Genomic DNA, 17,711 nt, shown 5'->3' with positions numbered 1-17,711 from the left:
GAAGTAGATTTCAAACTTCAGTGTACAGCAGTGTCCCTGAAGGACTTACTAAAAACTGATTCCTGGGCCTTATTTTGAGAATTTCTGGTTCAGTAGGGGGCGACCTAAGGATTTGCCTTCCAATAAGTTTCTAGGAAATCGAAGTACTGCTGGTCCAAGGGTCATACTTGGAGAACCACTGGCTTAGTTTGTACTATCTTTTTTTTTCTAATTGAAGTATAGTCGATTTACAATGTTGTGTTAGTCTCCAGTGTACAGCATAGTGATTCAGTTATCCATATGTATTTTGTTTTCTTTTCCATTGTAGGTTACTATAAGATATTGAAGTCTGTACTGTCTTAAACAGCTGAATATTGTATATAGCTGCAGACATTTTGCTGTAGCCTGCTATTGTGATGTATTTAACAATGTTAAATAATAGCATTGCTCAGTCTTGCTGTAATATTTTCCCCCAATCCCAGTACACATTATTTAAAAAGTACATTTTGATGCGGCATCTTGCCAAAATGCAACCTACTTGATTCGTGAGGCATGATTTTCTCTTGTAGAAATTTTACTGCTTTTCCCCAGGTTTTTGGTATGTCTTTTTGTAGCAGAGAAAGGGCAGATGAAACTCATTCTTAACTGAACTAATAAGCCTATTGGTTTTAAATTGATCTAAGTAGGTTTCCTTATCCCAACATGGCCTTTCACAAATTAGTGTACCTCTTTAGAGTTGAACACATTTAATATCAGTTAATATTATTTAATTGTTTAACGTTGTTTAATTAATGGCTTAATTAAATTTTCTAAAGCTGAGAATTTTTTTTCAACATGAATATATGGCATGGAAAACTATGGAGGCAGCTGTATTGAAGATTTTTTTTTCCCTAAAATAAATGCTTATAGGAAATATATCAAGCACAGGATACATTAAGACGAGTACTGACTTTTACTTTTTTTGTTGTTGTTCACAGTGTTCTTTAGATTCCAGTTTGAGAATTATGATTTGCCTCTTGAAGATACCCTCTACCAATGCCACAAGGGTATGTATGTTTCAGAAAAACATAACCAATTGGTTATTCAGTAAATTTTTTAACCTAAAAAGACAGGCATGTAGCACTAATGAAGAAATAGTTACCACATACTGAATGCTTCACTTTCAGCCTCCTTGAAAGTGCCTGATAGGAAGAGCTCTAATAAATCACAAATTTTTTTTAGCATAGGTGCTCATAGTCCTGAGCCATTCTGCTAGTCCATCCTCAGTACTATGAACTCGGTGATCCTTCCAAACACAGATCTCATTGCATCGCTGCCTTGCTTAAAAATCTTTGATAATTTCTCATTTGTTTTAAGATAATATCCAAATTCCTTAATAGAGCTTACAAGAAAATACCTCATTAACTGGCCAGCCTGCTTTTCCAATTTAGTCCGTGGCTGCTTGCTGCTTCCTCATGCTTCCTGCACACTTTCAGAATCATCATCATTATCATCATCAAAGCAACAACTCCTATTTTTTGAGCACTTACCATATGGCAGGCGTTGCGCTAAGTGCTATACATGTATAATCTTATTTAATTTCACACTTCCTTGCCTTTGCTTAGACCGTTTCCGTTGCCTGAAATGCTTTCTATCCTTGTTGGTGAGTGAATTCCGTCTTATTCTTCCAGATGAGAATTTGAATTCCATTCAAATTTTTAAAAGGCTCATATTCTCTGTAGCAACTTCCTCCTACATCAGGTCCCACAATACTTGGTAGAGCTCTGTGTATTAGCAGTTATATTATAGTGAAGTCTCCCCAGTGAGTCTTTTTGAAGTCCAGCCTTATGTCTCATTCACTTTTGTTTGGGCTGCATTATATGCAGTGGTTTGTATTGTATTGCAATGGCTTGTAACTCCTAGTTAATATAACAAGAAAGCACATCCTTTGTAACTTTTTACCTTGACTGTGCTTTCATAAACGCATGGTTTATGCTGAAAAATTGCAAAGAGATCATATGGTCTAGTCTGCTCATTTACAGATAAGGAAACAGGCCCAGAGAGATGCAGTGTCTTGGCCAAGGTCACACAGCTGGTTAGTGGAAGATCTGAGACCTGAAGCCAGGTCCTCTGCCTTCATGTCTTGATTTGTCTGTTTATGCCATATTGCCCCATCACCATGCTGCTTTGCTAGATAAAAGAGCAAATTTCTGTATAGATTTGAATTCAGATTTCTTTTTTTCCTTTTTTTTTTTTATCAATAAGGATGTGTTATATATCAACTAGAGACATATTCCTGTTCCCCTTCATCCATCATCAGTGTTTCAAGGCAACAACATTTATAAAGAGCGAAGAATACTGGCTCAACATCACTTTGAAAGAGTGTCTTTAAGATTTTCTGTATGGAGAGCAGTGCATGGTTTCTGTGGGAAATATAAACAAACAGCAGACAGAATTCCTATCCTTAGGGGCAGCTAACATGTAATGGATTCATTTTTGTATCAGTAAGGATAGAGGATCTCAAAAATGCACGTATCCTTTGATTTAGTTATTCCTTTTCTGGGAATCTATTCTAAGGAAAAAAACGCAAATGCCAACTTCATGCAAAAACAAATTTATTGAGGTGTTACAATAAACCTGAGTTTTGTCAGATTGAAATAGATGATTATGAGGAATTAAGTAGCACTGGGAATTTCTAATGTTATTATATTAACAAAATGCAGTATTGTATGTGTGTAAGATTTCAACTAAGTAAACTGCGAGGAAGAAGAGAAATATATCAAAAAGTTATCACTGGGTGGTGGGATTGTGGGTGACTTTTATTTCCATATCTGTGCTTTTCTACAGACCCTGCACTTGCACACTGAGCATGTATTACTTTTATAATCCAGACAGTTAGAACCGTAGAATTTGAGAAATAGTGGAAATCACCGCGTGGAGGTCTTTTGGAGCCCTGCCTCCCCTTCAGAGCAATTCTGCCTCTGGAAAATTGCCCTGGAATTTGAGTTGGAGTTCCATTCAATAGCTGTATGGCCTTAGGCAAGTTACCTGCCTACTTAACTGCCTCAGCTGCAGAATGAGGATATGAAAGCTTCAGAGAGTTATGACGCAGATCATACTAATAGTGATTGAAAGCTTTGTGTCGCCAAGTGCTTGTCTTCTTTCATTCTCTCCACAACAATAATGAGATGGAGGCCTTTATTATCCTGATTGTACAGAGGAGAGAATTAAGTCCAGAGAGGTTAAATCACTTATTCAGGGTCACAGAGAGCTAAATTTGAAGACACTGGTGTGAAATTCTAGAGATTATGTATTAACTATTATAACATATTGTCTCCCCAGGCTTGTTATAAGAAATTTCAATGAGATAAACAATATAAAAGCATCTAACTCTGCCTGATACTTAGTACGTGCTCAATAAATGTTTCTAAATGACTTAAGAAAGTATATGAATCTAAAACTGACCTCTTGTGATGGGTTTCAGATGGAGAAACCCAAACTGACAATGCCTTCCTGATAACACTGGCAGGAGGCTGGGTCTTGACGAGTTTTATCTAAGCTAACAGTGCTTTGGTACTTACATGCAAGGGTGGTTTGTGCTATTTAACAGAGGTGACAGGCTTCTAGAGGAGCTGGATCTGATGAACTCATACGTGCCTAAAGATTCAGAGAAATAGAGTGGGAGATCCTAATGCAAACCTTGCAGAGTCTTGATTGCTGGGGGTGGACATGAGGATGAGATTGGAGTTAGGTAGCTTTATAAATGATGCCACCTGGAAAAATGGATATATATTCATATATTTATTTTTGAGCAACAAAATGAGTGCTCTTTGAGACATTTCTGTTCTTGTTAGACCAACAGGGTTGCTACAGTAAGCACCTGTCGACAAATTTTAAATAAAAAAAGGAATGATCCTATTAGTTAAAATATCATAAGACTTTAATACTTTTTTTTAATGAAAAAATCAGCAGTTGATTTTATTTGGCCCCAATCTCATTGCAGAGTTTGTTGGAACCGTTTTCAAAACTGCTCAGCTTTGTAATTCAGAATGCCGTCTTCACTTTGGCCTACCTGGTGGAGGTGTGTGGCTTGTGTTACCGAGCTTTCACTAAGGTAAGGTTGCACATGTGTGTGTTTCCCGGACACTGAAAACTGGGAGAAATATATTCTTTCAAATCAGTGTCAAATCCCTGTTAACTGCCTCAGTATAGTTAAAAATGAATACTTCTACTGAGGTCTAATAAAAATCATTAGAAGGAGACACTTTGCACGCACAGATATATAACGTATGTGTTAAATATGCAAATTTAGAGAATTGAGGGTCAAATGGTTTAGAAGAGAAGAGATACTTTGAACGAAATGAGATAATGGTCTGAAAGACCTCTAACTGCCTTTTCAAGTTCACCACCCCATGATTCGTGGGCAAGCCATCAGTACATATCAGTTTTATACTCAAAGTGGAAAAATTTCACATTGTCATTTGTGAAAGCCTGTGGAGAGCTCCTTAATTCTCATCATTTGTCTGTCTCCCCAGTTCTGGATTCTCGGCCTCTGAGATTGTAATCTCATCTTTTGTCATCTTGCTTTGATAATGGTTCCTCTATTGCATTATCTTTAGTATCCCCTGCCCCACTGCTGAGGAAGTGGAAAAGTACTGCTTGCCCGGCGCATATAGCAGCCTTGCTGGTGCTGGTAGACACTGTCCTCACAGGAAAGCAGAAGGCAGGGCAAATTGAGAGCATTTCTGTCCTTAAGAAGAATGTGCAACTATTCCTTTTCCAGTTTCCAAGTTTTCCAAGTTTACTTTCAATGGAGTTTCTGTTTCTGTTGTTCTTTCTTAAACATTCAGAATAGTTCTCTATTCATGTTGTCCACTTCTACAAGCTCTTTATTTTCTCATAGAAATCTAATTTTATATCAAAGCTTTCATTCTATTTAAAACACTCTTGTCCCCTTTCTTACCATCTGTGTCATCCTGCCATGTTAAATGTTCCATGATAATCTTCTCTTTAATCTTTCTGCTTATAAACTATTTATTACTCTGCCTGAAACAATATATTTTCTAACTACCAAATAACCAATTTTTTTTTCTTCTTTAAAATCTTTCCTGGAAATAACTTCTTTTTCTTTTTCTTTTTTTTTTTTTTTTCATTTAAAAAAATAGATCTGTGAGACACAGCCCCCAATAGGATGAAAAGATATTCCATTTTTAGAAGTCGTTTTGTTTCTTAATATTCTTTATGTTGATTTGTTTAAATTACACATTTTTTAGAAGAAGAACCATAAGGAGTTTGTACTTTCTATATTGTGTACTGTAAGTATTGATTACAGGGGACCTTCCACTATTTTGAATTGAAGATATTCTTGGTTTTGAATATTCATTATACATTATACCTCCTCATAACCTATCATAACTTTAGTGACCTCTCACTCCCTGTAGTCATCTACCCTTCCTCATTCTGCAGCTCTGAATGACTGTTACTCATAGAAAACTTTGATCTAGGGTGTTCCCACATTCTTTGTAACTAGTGAGAAACTATGAGAAATTTTTAAAGAAATAGCAGTATCTAATTGAGCCTTCTTCCTTATTTGATCAAAAGAAAAGGCATGGAAAGGAAAGAGCTTTGGAGACTTCTTGGCAACTGGGCAGTCCAGATAACTTGAAAAGTATCCCATTTAAAATGCTAGAGGTGCTGGATGAAATGTAATACACATGATTTTAAATGTATAGATAATTTTATAAGAATGAAATGGGCAAAAATGAAGAGAAACTTGAGAACCAGAGTGATAAGCATATAAACTGATACTGTACCAGTCTTGAGGTGGGGGAATTGATTGTTTTGGTAACTTAGTGGCTTGAGTTTTTTTTTAATTGAAGTATAGTTGATGTATAATATATGTTACAGGTGTACAATATAGTGATTCACAATTTTTAAATGTTATATTTCATTTATAGTTATTATAAAAATTGGCTCTGTTCCCTGTCTTGTATAATATATCCTAGTAGCTTATTTTTTATATAGTAGTTTGTACCTCTTAATCCTCTAACTCTGTGTTGCCCCTCCCCCTCCCCGTCCCCGCTGGTAACCTACAAGAATACATGCTCTCCAGGAGTCTATGAGATTTTTCTCTTGACTGTTGCATCTTCTCCAGCATCTAAGTCCTGACATCTAAGGGTCCAGATTCTGACCCTGACACAGTCGCTTTATCTGCAGGGACAAGATGTGTATAGAGTGTGTACCTGTGTGTCACTGAGAGTGTGTATGAAAGAGTGAAAGTAAAGACTTTCTGAAATATAAAATTGGTTTAAATATTAGATTTAATTAAATATCTATTTATGTAACCATGTTACCAGATTAAAGGAGGAAAAACTTTTATCATTATCTCAGGAGATACCTCAGGAAATTCTATATAATTCAACATCCTTTTATGATAAATCTTATGAAAGTAAGAGTAGGAGGGAACTTCCTTCACTTGATAAAAGATATCTACTAGAAATCTCTAGGAAGCGTTATACTTAATGGTGAAATGCCAAAAATAGTGCCTTTAAAATCGTAAATAAGACAAGAATGTCCATTATCAGTGCTTCTATTTGTTCTGCTCTTGGAGGGCCTACCAAGTTCAGTAAGACAGGAAGAATAAATCAAAGTATAAGAATTGGAAAGGAAAAATAAAAACTCACTTTTCGTAAATGATGTGATTACAAATGAATTGAAGAGAATTTATCTATAGACACCTTTTTATAACTTATAAGAGAGTTCAGCAAGGATGCTGGATACAAGTGAATACCCAGAAATACTCTACCTTTAATATTCAGCTATGAATGATTATAAAATATACTTTAAAAATGTCATTTTTTGTGGCAATGAAAAATAAATCCAACACAAATTATGCAAGAACTTTATGGAGATAACCAGAAAATTGTATTAAACAACATTAAATAAATGGAGACAGATCTCCTGTTCATGGATGAGGTCCCAGCATAATAAGGACAGCTAATTCTCACAAAATAACCTATAAATTTAGTATAATTCCAGTAAAAATCCCAGACTTTCTCTCCTGATAATGATGGACTAGATATTTTGAACCTATCCTCTCACTTAATTTAAAAAGATTAAAAAGAAGCAAACAAAGTATTTTCTGAATACTTTAAAAAATAATCCAAATGCTGTATCAGGCTAAAATTTGAGATTCACAAAAATGCAGAGATGTGGGCCTAGCACTGAAGGCCTTTTTGGCCCTGGGGGTGTTTGCCCATCTGAAAGATATGACAATTCTTTTTGTTATTTTTTGGTGGATGGAGGTAATTAGGATTTATTTATTTATTTATTCTTAGAGGAGGTACTGGGGATTGAACCCAGGACCTCATGCATGCTAAATATGCTCTCTACCACTTGAACTATACCCTCCCCCCTTGAAAGATGTGACAATTCTGGAAGATCCAGGAGGCTGAGGGGAAAAGTCAGAATCCAGGACCTACCAAGAGTGAGGACTCTAACACTGCACCTACCCTACCTTTTGGCAAGGACCACAAAGTAAAGATAACCCAGAAGTAAACTTGTCCCCCACATGGACACAGATCAGTGTCAAGACCTTTGGTGGCCCAAGTAAGATATTTAAGGCCTGTATGTGTATGAAAGCAAACCTGGACCACTGGCCTCTGGTACCTGGTAAAAAAAACAAACAGAAAGCTCTTTGGAGGAGGGTAACATTTCAGACCTCAAATTATTTCTAAAAAAAGTTAAAAATAAAGCATCCAACATGCAAAGATATCCAGGCATATGAGGAGGCAAGACACCATGAGCAAATAAGTATGGAAAGAAAACACAGTGGATTTAGACTCATAAGGTCTCTGGTAACTTGGTTATGATCAAGGAAGGACACTCAGGGATCTTTTAAGGTGCTTGCGATGTGCTGTTGACCTGGGTGCTGATTACATAAATGTTCAATCTATACTAATCCATTAATCTGTTCACTTATATTTTATGTACTTTTCTGCATATCTGCTATACTTGACAATAAGAAAGGCTTACAAAATTGAAAATAATCTAGCATTCCATTAATGAGGACAGATCAATGCATTTTGGTATGTTCCTTCAATAAAATATCATTAAGCTGTTCAGCTGAAAGAATGAGAACTATATGTATCATAGGGATTAATTTAAAAAATATAATGTAGTGAAAAATTATAAGTTGCAGTGAGATATGCACTGTAAGAAACCATTATAGAAAATTAAAAACATGCAAAAATAGTATTAAGCATTATAATGGAGGCATACGTGTGTGGTAGAAATATAAAAACATACATGAAATAATAAGCACCACATTCAAAATAGTGGCTATTTTAAGGGAGGGAGAAAGAAAAGAGCACCGTGTAGGTAGCTTCAACTATTTCTGTGATGTTTGATTTATGATAAAAATTATTAAATCAAATAAAGCGAGATGCTGTAATTTGACAAAGATGCGTGACAGATACATAATACATTCCATCTCTCTTTTTCTGTACGCTTGAAATAGTCCACTTAAAAAGTAAGTTCCTTTAGAGAGAATATAAGACCCTTTAAACAGTGTTACATGTTTTCTCTCTAACTCATTTCTATTAAAAAAAATCATATTAGATTTGTTTAGTTTCTGCAGTTCTTGGAACCTATCTCCTATAAATAAGAATCAAATTCCATGGTTTCAGTATTTAAGAGATAGCCTGTCTTATCCATTAAATTATGTGTTCTTAGTGCTTCACTAAACTCATTACAAACACAAACTCCCATTTTTCTTTTTTCTTTTTGGGCTTATTTCTTAAGGACAGTTCATTATGCAGTTTTAAATACTGGGTTTTTTTTTTTTTTAATTTCAGATCTGTGAATCTTTTGGAAGCTCTTTTGACATAGATTTATTCTAATTGAGTTTTTAGAAATCACGTACCTTTTTCTTTTTTTGTTTTATTTAGGAGCGGGATAAATTCTACCTGTCTCGTAGTGTTGTTCTAGAACTCCTTCAGGCACTGAAGCTCAAATCTCCTTTACCGGATACAAACCTCCTTCTGCTTGTCCAGGTAGGCTTATGCCTCATTTATAATACTTTTCATGAAATTCACCTATGTTTGGAAAAATTAAGGAAGGTGTGGGGCATATGAGTAAATTAAATGTCTCTACTCAGGAAAGAGAAATAATATATCTTATATGAGCTCTTATTATACACTTGACACTTTCACTGGCTAAAATAGACCCAAAAAAGGGGGAATTTGTTCCTACTGTGGAACTAGTTCTGTGAAAGACAAAAAAGAAGAATGAAACAATAATGTCTGTCCTCAAGAAATTTATAGTCCAGTAGAGATGGAGGAAGGCTCACTAAGCCATATGAGCCCTGACCTGGCAGATGCTGGGGAAACAGAGATGAATAAGCCATGGCCCCTTCCTCCCAGGCATTTACTGTCTGGTAGGTGAAGATGACATCTAAACAGAAATTTCCACCACAGTGTAATGGGTACAGTAGCAGAAGCATGTACGAAGGGAGAAGGTAGTGTAGAAAAGGGACCAAATGGACTTTGAAGGATGTACCAGAGTCTGGGGGTTTACCCAGGAGAAGAGGAGGAACAACCGTGTTGTTAACCATTTAATGTCCACTACCTGGTCTCCTTCCTCCCCTACCTTATAATCCTTAGGATTAGTAGTTTTTAATCAGAGGCTTGAGATTTAATAAGAAGTTGGTGTATTTTCAGTGAAAAAAAAAATGTCATTTTTAAAGAGCTTTCCCAGGAACAGTGATGCTTTCTGAGAAGAGTGATGGCTAGAAAATGGCAGCAGTGGGTGTTGGGCATGATACAGTCAGAATGAAATGGCTCCCATTGTACCAAGCTGCTAGACAGCCCAGGAGGAAGACAGAAACAGATCACGGCCAGGAAACATCTGTGTTCCTAAGCAGAGACAGATACTGAATCTCTTCCAGTGGACTGCCGTTGGCCATTCCTGCCTGGCCACGCAGCAGTGGCACCACCACTTTTGAGTACAAGCAACTTTGACACAAACTGACCATAAAGATTAACAGAACCAACACTGATTTGGAGGAGAGGGCAGGTGAACCAGCCTAGTGAAATAGCCCACAAGAGGTTTAGGCTAGCAGGGTGACACTGTCTGGCAGTTACTGGCTTCTGATAGTGTTTAGGTTGGGGACCAGGCCATGAAGGTGCTTGCCTGCGGGCATCAGAGGCCATTCCCTTGACTGCCCTCAATCTTGAGCAGAGCAGATCTGTGTGGCTGATCTTGGGTTCCAGCATCCTACTCTGTGACTGCAGCTGGGGTCTGGTTTTCTACGAAGTGCACTAGCCAACCATAATAAGCACTTGTCACAATACAGCGAAAGAACACTGACAGTTTAAATTGCTCAGTGCTTAAGGAAATCATGAAAACAGTGATTATTGCATCACAGCTAGGTGAATAAATAACAAAACAAATTAGCTTTAGGGAAAAAGAAGGCAAAATGTAAATTCTTTTTGTATTTTGGATTCTCTTATGCCATTTCAGATGTGTAATATTTTCATCCTTAGAAACAATTAGGAACTTGTCTTTGAGTCATTAAGTTAAATTTAAAAATCAAGTTGTAAAATTATTTAGGTCAGAGAGATATTTTGGAGGGCATTTTGAGATCTGCCCATAGAGAACAACCTTATGAATAATATTTTAGCCTTCTCCAACAAAAAAGTGTGAAATGTCATGTCATTTTGAAGTAACATATCTTTGTCCTATAAACTCCTAGGATGAGCCATTCTCGTTCCTGAGAGAAATAAAAGTGAGGCATACCTTAAAAAAAAAAACCAAAACAAAAGTAGTTCCCTTTTACCCCTGTGGTTCCTGGCTAAGTCATGGAGAAAAGTTCTCCACGGGACCACTTATGGGATGAAGGAGAAGCACCTTCTGTCTTTCGGTAGAAAGTGGTGCATCTTTCTGTAGGGTTTCCCAGTTCCTTTTTCTCTTGCCCTTGACAAATGTTCAAGAGGATAGCAGAGGTGATAGCCTGCTCTCTGGTAGCTTCTCTTAAGTCAGAGAATCTAGTGGGGAGTCAGAGAGGCGCTGTCCCTTTCACTGATGGTCAGTGTCAGTTCGACCTGGAAGACCGGACTCACAGTATGGACAGATAATGTGTCTGTGGAAAACAGTGACTTCTTTCTTGGATATCACGACCATCATTTCAGGGCACTGGAGGTGTCTTTGTTTAACTGAAAATGCAACACGGGAGGAAAAAAAAAGAAAGTAACAATTAGAAAGAAGAACTGCCCTGGGGACCCATCCCGAGTGACACTGGCCCCGTTAGTGAGGAGGGAGGCAATTGCTCAAAGTTTGGATTTATCATTCATTCTTTCATCCCACAGGGAACCACTGGGGCATTTCTTCTACCACTTCTCTGATAACTTAGTAGATAGATGTGTTCACAGAGATGGGGCTGTTTATAATTCTTTTCATGGGTAAACCATACTTTTGCTGCTTACCAAATACTCTGGCAGTAAGAGAGTCCCTTTAAAGGACAATGGAACCCTTACCCAAGGGATGCACAGTCATTCAAGTTCTAAACATTTCAAGGCAGTGACAGGTACCAATCTGTTTTTCAATTTCTAGAACTTCCTCCTAGGGGCCTGGTACCATGGGACATCTCCCAACCTTCTATATAATGGTTGTCCTGCCATGACTCCTAGTATTCACTATAACTTGCATATAAAATCAGATGGCCTTAAATGTTCAAGTGGTTTTTTTTAAATAGCAAAAGAGGCACGGAGAGGAAAGCATTTTCCAAATAGAAAAAAATACATGTGTTCTTCAGAAGCTAATAATGCCGACCGCCAAGGTATAGTTCTCCTTTCACACTTTGGACGGATGCCCTGTCTTGTTTTAGTTCAGATCTATTGACATTTTTGCTCTCACGTGTAACATTTTCTCTTCTGCTGGTGGGCTGCAGGTACTTTATGTGTAACAGGTTATTATCATTGTTCTCAAGATGGATTAAAATAGAGTTTTCTTAATAGAGTGATAACTCATTTTATGATAACCATAAAATCTATATAGGCTCAAATCAGAAAGAATTTCCTCAGCTCCTGTGATGTGTCAAGAGTAGACATTCTGCTGATTTGCATGTAACACTCCCACTGTGTGGGATATACCTGCATGTTCAAGCTGTGAGAAATCATGTGGGTGAAAAGTTTTCTTTTAAAGATAGGTTAGTTGTGGGCTGGAGGACAAAGAAATGGCAGAGGTACGGCTGTTGTCAACTCCATTACTATTGATGTGAGGTTATTAATACTAGTTGAGTTAGTAATAGTCTGATCACTCTCTGGGATGGGAGAGGTGGAGATACTATTTTGAGTATCATTTTGATGATGGATATTTAGTAATGACGCTTACTGGGTATTTCATTTCTTTTGTATTCTTTTGTATGCATGTGGGAGTGCATATTTCAGTAGCATAGTTCTATCTGAAAGTGTAGAATTCTTCCTTCTATAGCCATCATCCTTTCCCTCTCTGCTTTTAGTTATATCTTTATATTTTGAGCAACTCTATAAAATTATAATGGAGTTTTTCGGCTCACGGTTGGCAACTATGTAAAATGAAGACAAAAGTGTTTATTAAGGTCTTAGCTGTACATATTATGCAAAATTACACTGGATTAAAAGGCATTGATAAGAAAAATAGTAGATGATTATAGAGGCTTATGCACTTTTATGCCCTTTAGTACATCAGACCCTCTGAGACACCTCCATAACTTTTAGAGTGATTTTTAAAAATTAATTCTGACTTCTGAAGTTATCTATTAGCTCTCACAAATCAGCTATTTGAATTTGGTCTCAAATGTTGACATCACATGGCTGAGAACCCACTTACATTATGCTGCTCATTTCACTTTGCTGAGTATGGTAGATGAGAAAGGCTTCTGCTGAGGGAGATGCAAACACTTGAAAGTTTCACTTCTTCACAAATCTGACCTTGCCTTCAGGGGCACGGCCAGGCTTGCGAGCATCCTTTAGGTGTCGGGGTTTGCATCTTCCTTACACAGGATACTGCAGGGGACTCCTCCTCCCTTCCCTCACACTTAGATGCGGCTGGCTCTCTTCTTCTGGCCTCTCTTAGCTGTGCAGTCTTTCGGTTCTGTTGTAAAGAAATTAATTAAAATGTTGGAGTCCTGACAGAAGTTTTGGAACTTAGTTGTAAGTAGTTTGTCTTAGATTGCAGACTTGGATCGCTTTTGAAAATACATTTTATGGAACATGCAGTATACGCCAGGATGAGGTGAGGGAGAGCGTTCCTTCTTTTCACCATGTGCTTCTGTCGAACATTTAACTTTTGTACTTGGAGGTTTTGGCCAAGGTTATAGGCTTCATTATTATTTTTTAATCCTGATTTATTTACTTTTCTTCTATTAGAAATGAATTCAAGTTAGGAGAGCAGACACAAGCACTCCTGAGTAAAATAATAGAAAAGTTCAGGCATTCCCTGGATGTTACTAGCTGGTACTTTCAGAGTTACTAGACAAGCGATTGCTCAGCTTTCTGTAACTGTGTGCGAGGCAAATGGAAATGAGCATGGAGATAGGTGTCCACCGCTGCCATGCGGCTTTCAGGGACAGCTTTGCTTACTGTCCGCTCACCCCCAGCTCAGCCACCTGTCCTGAAATACCTTTCGTGGAGGACCACCTCTCCCTCCTGTGAAGACCGGCTTGTGGTCCTGAACAAGAAGCCTACAGGCTCCTAACTCAGAAAGTCTCTGGCTTAGAGCTCTGCCTTATTGGCCAAAATCTGCTGCTTATTAATAACATTTAGATTCCAATCTCTGGCCAGCCTGACAGTATGCTGAGTTGTGTTCCTCATCAAGCCTCCTTGAGATTTTCTCTGCTACTTCAACTCATGTTGCTTCTCCCAAGTTCGACAGGGACCACACCTGCCTGGCTGACCTACCTAACTTTTCTGTGCTCTTTCAGTGTGAGAGTGAAGTGAGTTAGAAGGAAGAGCTGTCAGTGCCAGAGCTTCTCTCAGAGTCCCTGAGCTCTGCATAGCAGCAGCTTGGGATCTCAACGTCGTTGGGGCCACTGGCCAGAGAGCAGTAAAGAGAAACTAGCCAGGAACTAATTGCTGATAGCAAACTCTAAAGAATTCATGTTTAACTTTTCCTCCCCAAACCATTAATAAGTGGTTGAGTACTGCAGTAAGTAGGAAACACCTGTAAAAATCTGTAATGAAGCAAATTAAATTGTAATCTGGAAAATCCATCCTCACTGTAATCTTGAGTCACACTTGATTAATCATTTCATTTCACAGACTCGTGCTGAGCCCCTCCACGATGTCAGGCTGGGGGTGAGGTGCATCAGGTCTGTGGTCTCGAGGAGCTTATAACAGGCTAAGAACTAGATTTGTAGATCACTGCAACTTGATATGATGACTGTTATGCTGGACGTGTGTGGAAAGTCCTGTGGGGACACAGAGCAGGAGTGGTGGTCATTATCAGCACAGAGGATACGAGTGAATGGAGTGGGAGGAGAAAGACCAGAGACTCAAGGGCCTTGGAGGGGAAGACACAAGTACAGTACTCACTCTGAGGTTGATTGTTTTTCTATTTTCATTCTAAATGTATGATATAATAATAGAGATAACTCAAAATTCAGCAACTGTCCAAAATGCTAAAGAATAAATAGCATGACTTCAGAATAAATCTGGCAAAATGCTGACATCTTCCCTTTCTTCCTTGATTGAACGTACCATTTCAGTGCCACTTAGCAGTCTGGGTAAAGTAAGAATCTCTGTGTTAAGCCCAGTATTATGATTCTGAATTTCAGATAACAATGAACTTTCATGACTAGCAAGTCCCATATATCCAGGGCAGATTGTCACCAAAGTAAACACTAATGAATTTAAGCCAAGTTAATAAAATTACAAATTACTTATTACTGTCCAAGTGCTCTTAAGAATAATTATCCTTTCAATTTCTTATTAGTTTATTTGTGCAGATGCTGGAACCAAACTAGCTGAGTCAACGATCCTGAGCAAGCAGATGATTGCCTCTGTACCTGGAGTAAGTCCTGACCGAATTAATTACCTGCATTTTCTATTTCTTCTTATTTCCTCATTTAGCAAAAAGGTATCTTTGGCCTGTGTCCTGGCTCAGTTTTGCTGGAACGAACACTGTAAAATTGAAAACATATTAGCATCTTGTTTAAAAGAACATGAGTGAAATTAATCTCTGCCCCTGGAAACTTTTAATTCCAGGAAGCATGAATAAAATTGAAGCAGCCAGTTGAGGAGAGGAAAGAAATTACCAGACATACAGAACAGATTTGATTAAAGTTCAATTGTTCCAGAGTCAATTTTTCTTATACTGGCTCCCGTTAGCCAATTTGATTTAACTACTGCCAGAAAGAAATAAGCATTGTGATACCTCGTTTTCCTTTATAATATTTCCTCTGAAAATTTAAAAACCTTCTATTGTCATCAACTAGTGAACTATTTGGTAAAATAAGTTAAGATTCTCATAGATAGGTTTGAATATGAGAAATCACAATAACTTATTGATAGCAATAACTTATTGATTGCAACAAACTGAGAAACTTCAGAAATATAAGTTATTAATAGAAAAAAGTTATTTATATATTCGGTAGAGAAAAATTTTAACAAGGAAAAATGCCTCTTGTAATCATTCTGCCCTAAAATAAGAACTCTGTGTTTTAGAAAATTTTTCCATGTTTTGATCTATTCAGTATCCCAATTTGCTTATTCCCATGTTGTTGGAAATTTATGTAGCTTCTTTGCTAGAATAGAATGGCGTAGTATATAACATATATACAGAGGTTCTCTTCATGCTTATTTTGAATGATATCCTTGGGATAAGTTCCTTCGTAAATAAGTAGGAATATCTTCACAGTATGTATTCCCATGTTGTTTTCCAAGAAGGTTTTACTAATTTACATTTAGAAGTATACCAGTTTTACCCACAGCACACTAAACATTATTGCAGTTATTTCTGATGTGGAGAAATATTATGAGAGAGGAAAACTAACAATCATTCAGCCCAGACATAATTTTACTGCTAACGTATTAATGTATTTTCTTTCTTGTTTTTCTATGTGTATTTGTTTAAACATAGCTGAAACCATAATATAGATGCAGCTTTGGCTTCATGTGTCATAAACATTTTCCCCAAAGTGACATTACTTCATGTGAATGCACCATATAATAGTGGTTAACAATGTGGGTTTTAGATTCACACCAGAGTTTGAAGCCTGACATTTACTAGCTGTGTGATCAGGAAAGTTACTTAACCCAAGGTTTTCTGATTTGTATTATCTGTAGAATGGGATGTAACAGGGCCTAAGGTCTAGGCTGAGGATTGAATGAGATAATGTGTGTAAAGCACATTAGCGTGGTGCTAAACATATAGTAAGTGCAGAGTAAACACTAACTAGTAAAAACATTAACGGGGAGAGGTGGGGGACAGGACAGGTGATGTTTAAGGATACAAACTTACAATGAGCAGTAAATAAGCCCTAGAGATGTAATGCAGTACAGTGAATATAGACAACAGTATTGTGCTATGATCATCAAACTTGCTAAGAGACTAAAAATTATTCCAACTACTATAAAGGTTAATTATGTAATGTGAAACAGGTGCTAATTATCACTACAATGCCAATCATATTACTATACATAAATGTATCAAATTAGCATGTTGTACACCTTAAAATTACAGTTTTATGTCAAATATATGTCAATAAAAAATAAAATGCAACTAGAAATTTAAAATACTGTTAACAAACACTACTTATTGTTGAATATTTTAGTTATTTTCAATATTCTGGAGTTATAACTAATATGTGATAAACATCTCTGTGCTTAAATCTCTATTCATATTTTAGACTATTTCCTTATTATTTCTGGGAGTAAAATTACTAAACTTTTTTTTTTTTAAAGGTTCTTGATAATAGTTGGGGTAATGGAAGATGCTGTGAGATAAAATCCCAGTTCTCAGTGACTTAGCTCAAAAAATTTATTGTTTGCTCGTGTAAAGTTTAAATGGGTGTCCTGATTAGCAAAGGAGGGAGGACTTCCCCATGAGGTTAGGGATCAGGTTTCTTCCATTATGTGCAGTCCTCTGCAATCAGCTGGTGGTTGGCGAAAGAGACAAGGATACGGTACGTGGAAGGTCTTCGTGAACCAGGTTTAAAAGTAGTGCATATTTCTTCTCACATTCAGTTGTCAAGAACTCAGTCACATGGCCTCACCTAACTGCAAAAGGTGATGAGAAATGTGGTCTAGTCTCATGCGAGGGAAGAAGAGAAATGGTTCTGTGAGTAGTTAACCAGTCTCTGCCCAACACTCACTGGTTTCCTTATTTAATTCTTTAAAACTCAATATTTGCTACCTATGTGATAGCTAAAAATTAGTATCTTTATATATATATAAAGATTTCTTGAAATCAACAAGTAAAAGACAAATATTCCAATAACAACAAAAAAGCAACAGTTACAGGATCTACATAAGAACTCTTTCCAATGACCAATAAGCCATTCAAAATAAGCCTTTTACTCTCACTGTCAATTAACTATAAATCAATATAAAATATAAAAATATTTAAAAATACAAAAATTACAAATCAGCTTGCAAAGCAGCAGATTTTTCTTAACAATTAACCATGAAACTTACTCATGATGAAATGAAATGAATTCTTATAAGCTGCTGGTGTTAGTCAGTCTTGCTGAAGAACACTTCTAGGAATGTATTTGA

At 37.0% G+C, this 17,711-nt stretch overlaps 1 protein-coding gene across 3 annotated transcripts in view; it reads left to right on the top strand.

Moving 5' to 3' along the window:
• Positions 1-17,711, top strand: part of UNC79 (unc-79 homolog, NALCN channel complex subunit) — a 171,626-nt gene that overhangs the window by 133,776 nt on the left and 20,139 nt on the right. For all 3 annotated transcript variants that reach the window (XM_074364786.1, XM_074364785.1, XM_010968720.3), the window contains 4 exons: positions 957-1,025; positions 3,962-4,072; positions 8,907-9,011; positions 14,929-15,006. In XM_074364786.1, the coding sequence (XP_074220887.1) occupies positions 957-1,025; positions 3,962-4,072; positions 8,907-9,011; positions 14,929-15,006 (363 nt within the window). The remainder of the gene's footprint in view (positions 1-956; positions 1,026-3,961; positions 4,073-8,906; positions 9,012-14,928; positions 15,007-17,711) is intronic.

This window comes from Camelus bactrianus, chromosome 6, assembly GCF_048773025.1.
Source record: "Camelus bactrianus isolate YW-2024 breed Bactrian camel chromosome 6, ASM4877302v1, whole genome shotgun sequence".
NCBI lineage: Eukaryota > Metazoa > Chordata > Mammalia > Artiodactyla > Camelidae > Camelus > Camelus bactrianus.
Note: the sequence above shows the minus strand (reverse complement) of the source record. Positions and strands in the feature narration are given on the sequence as shown.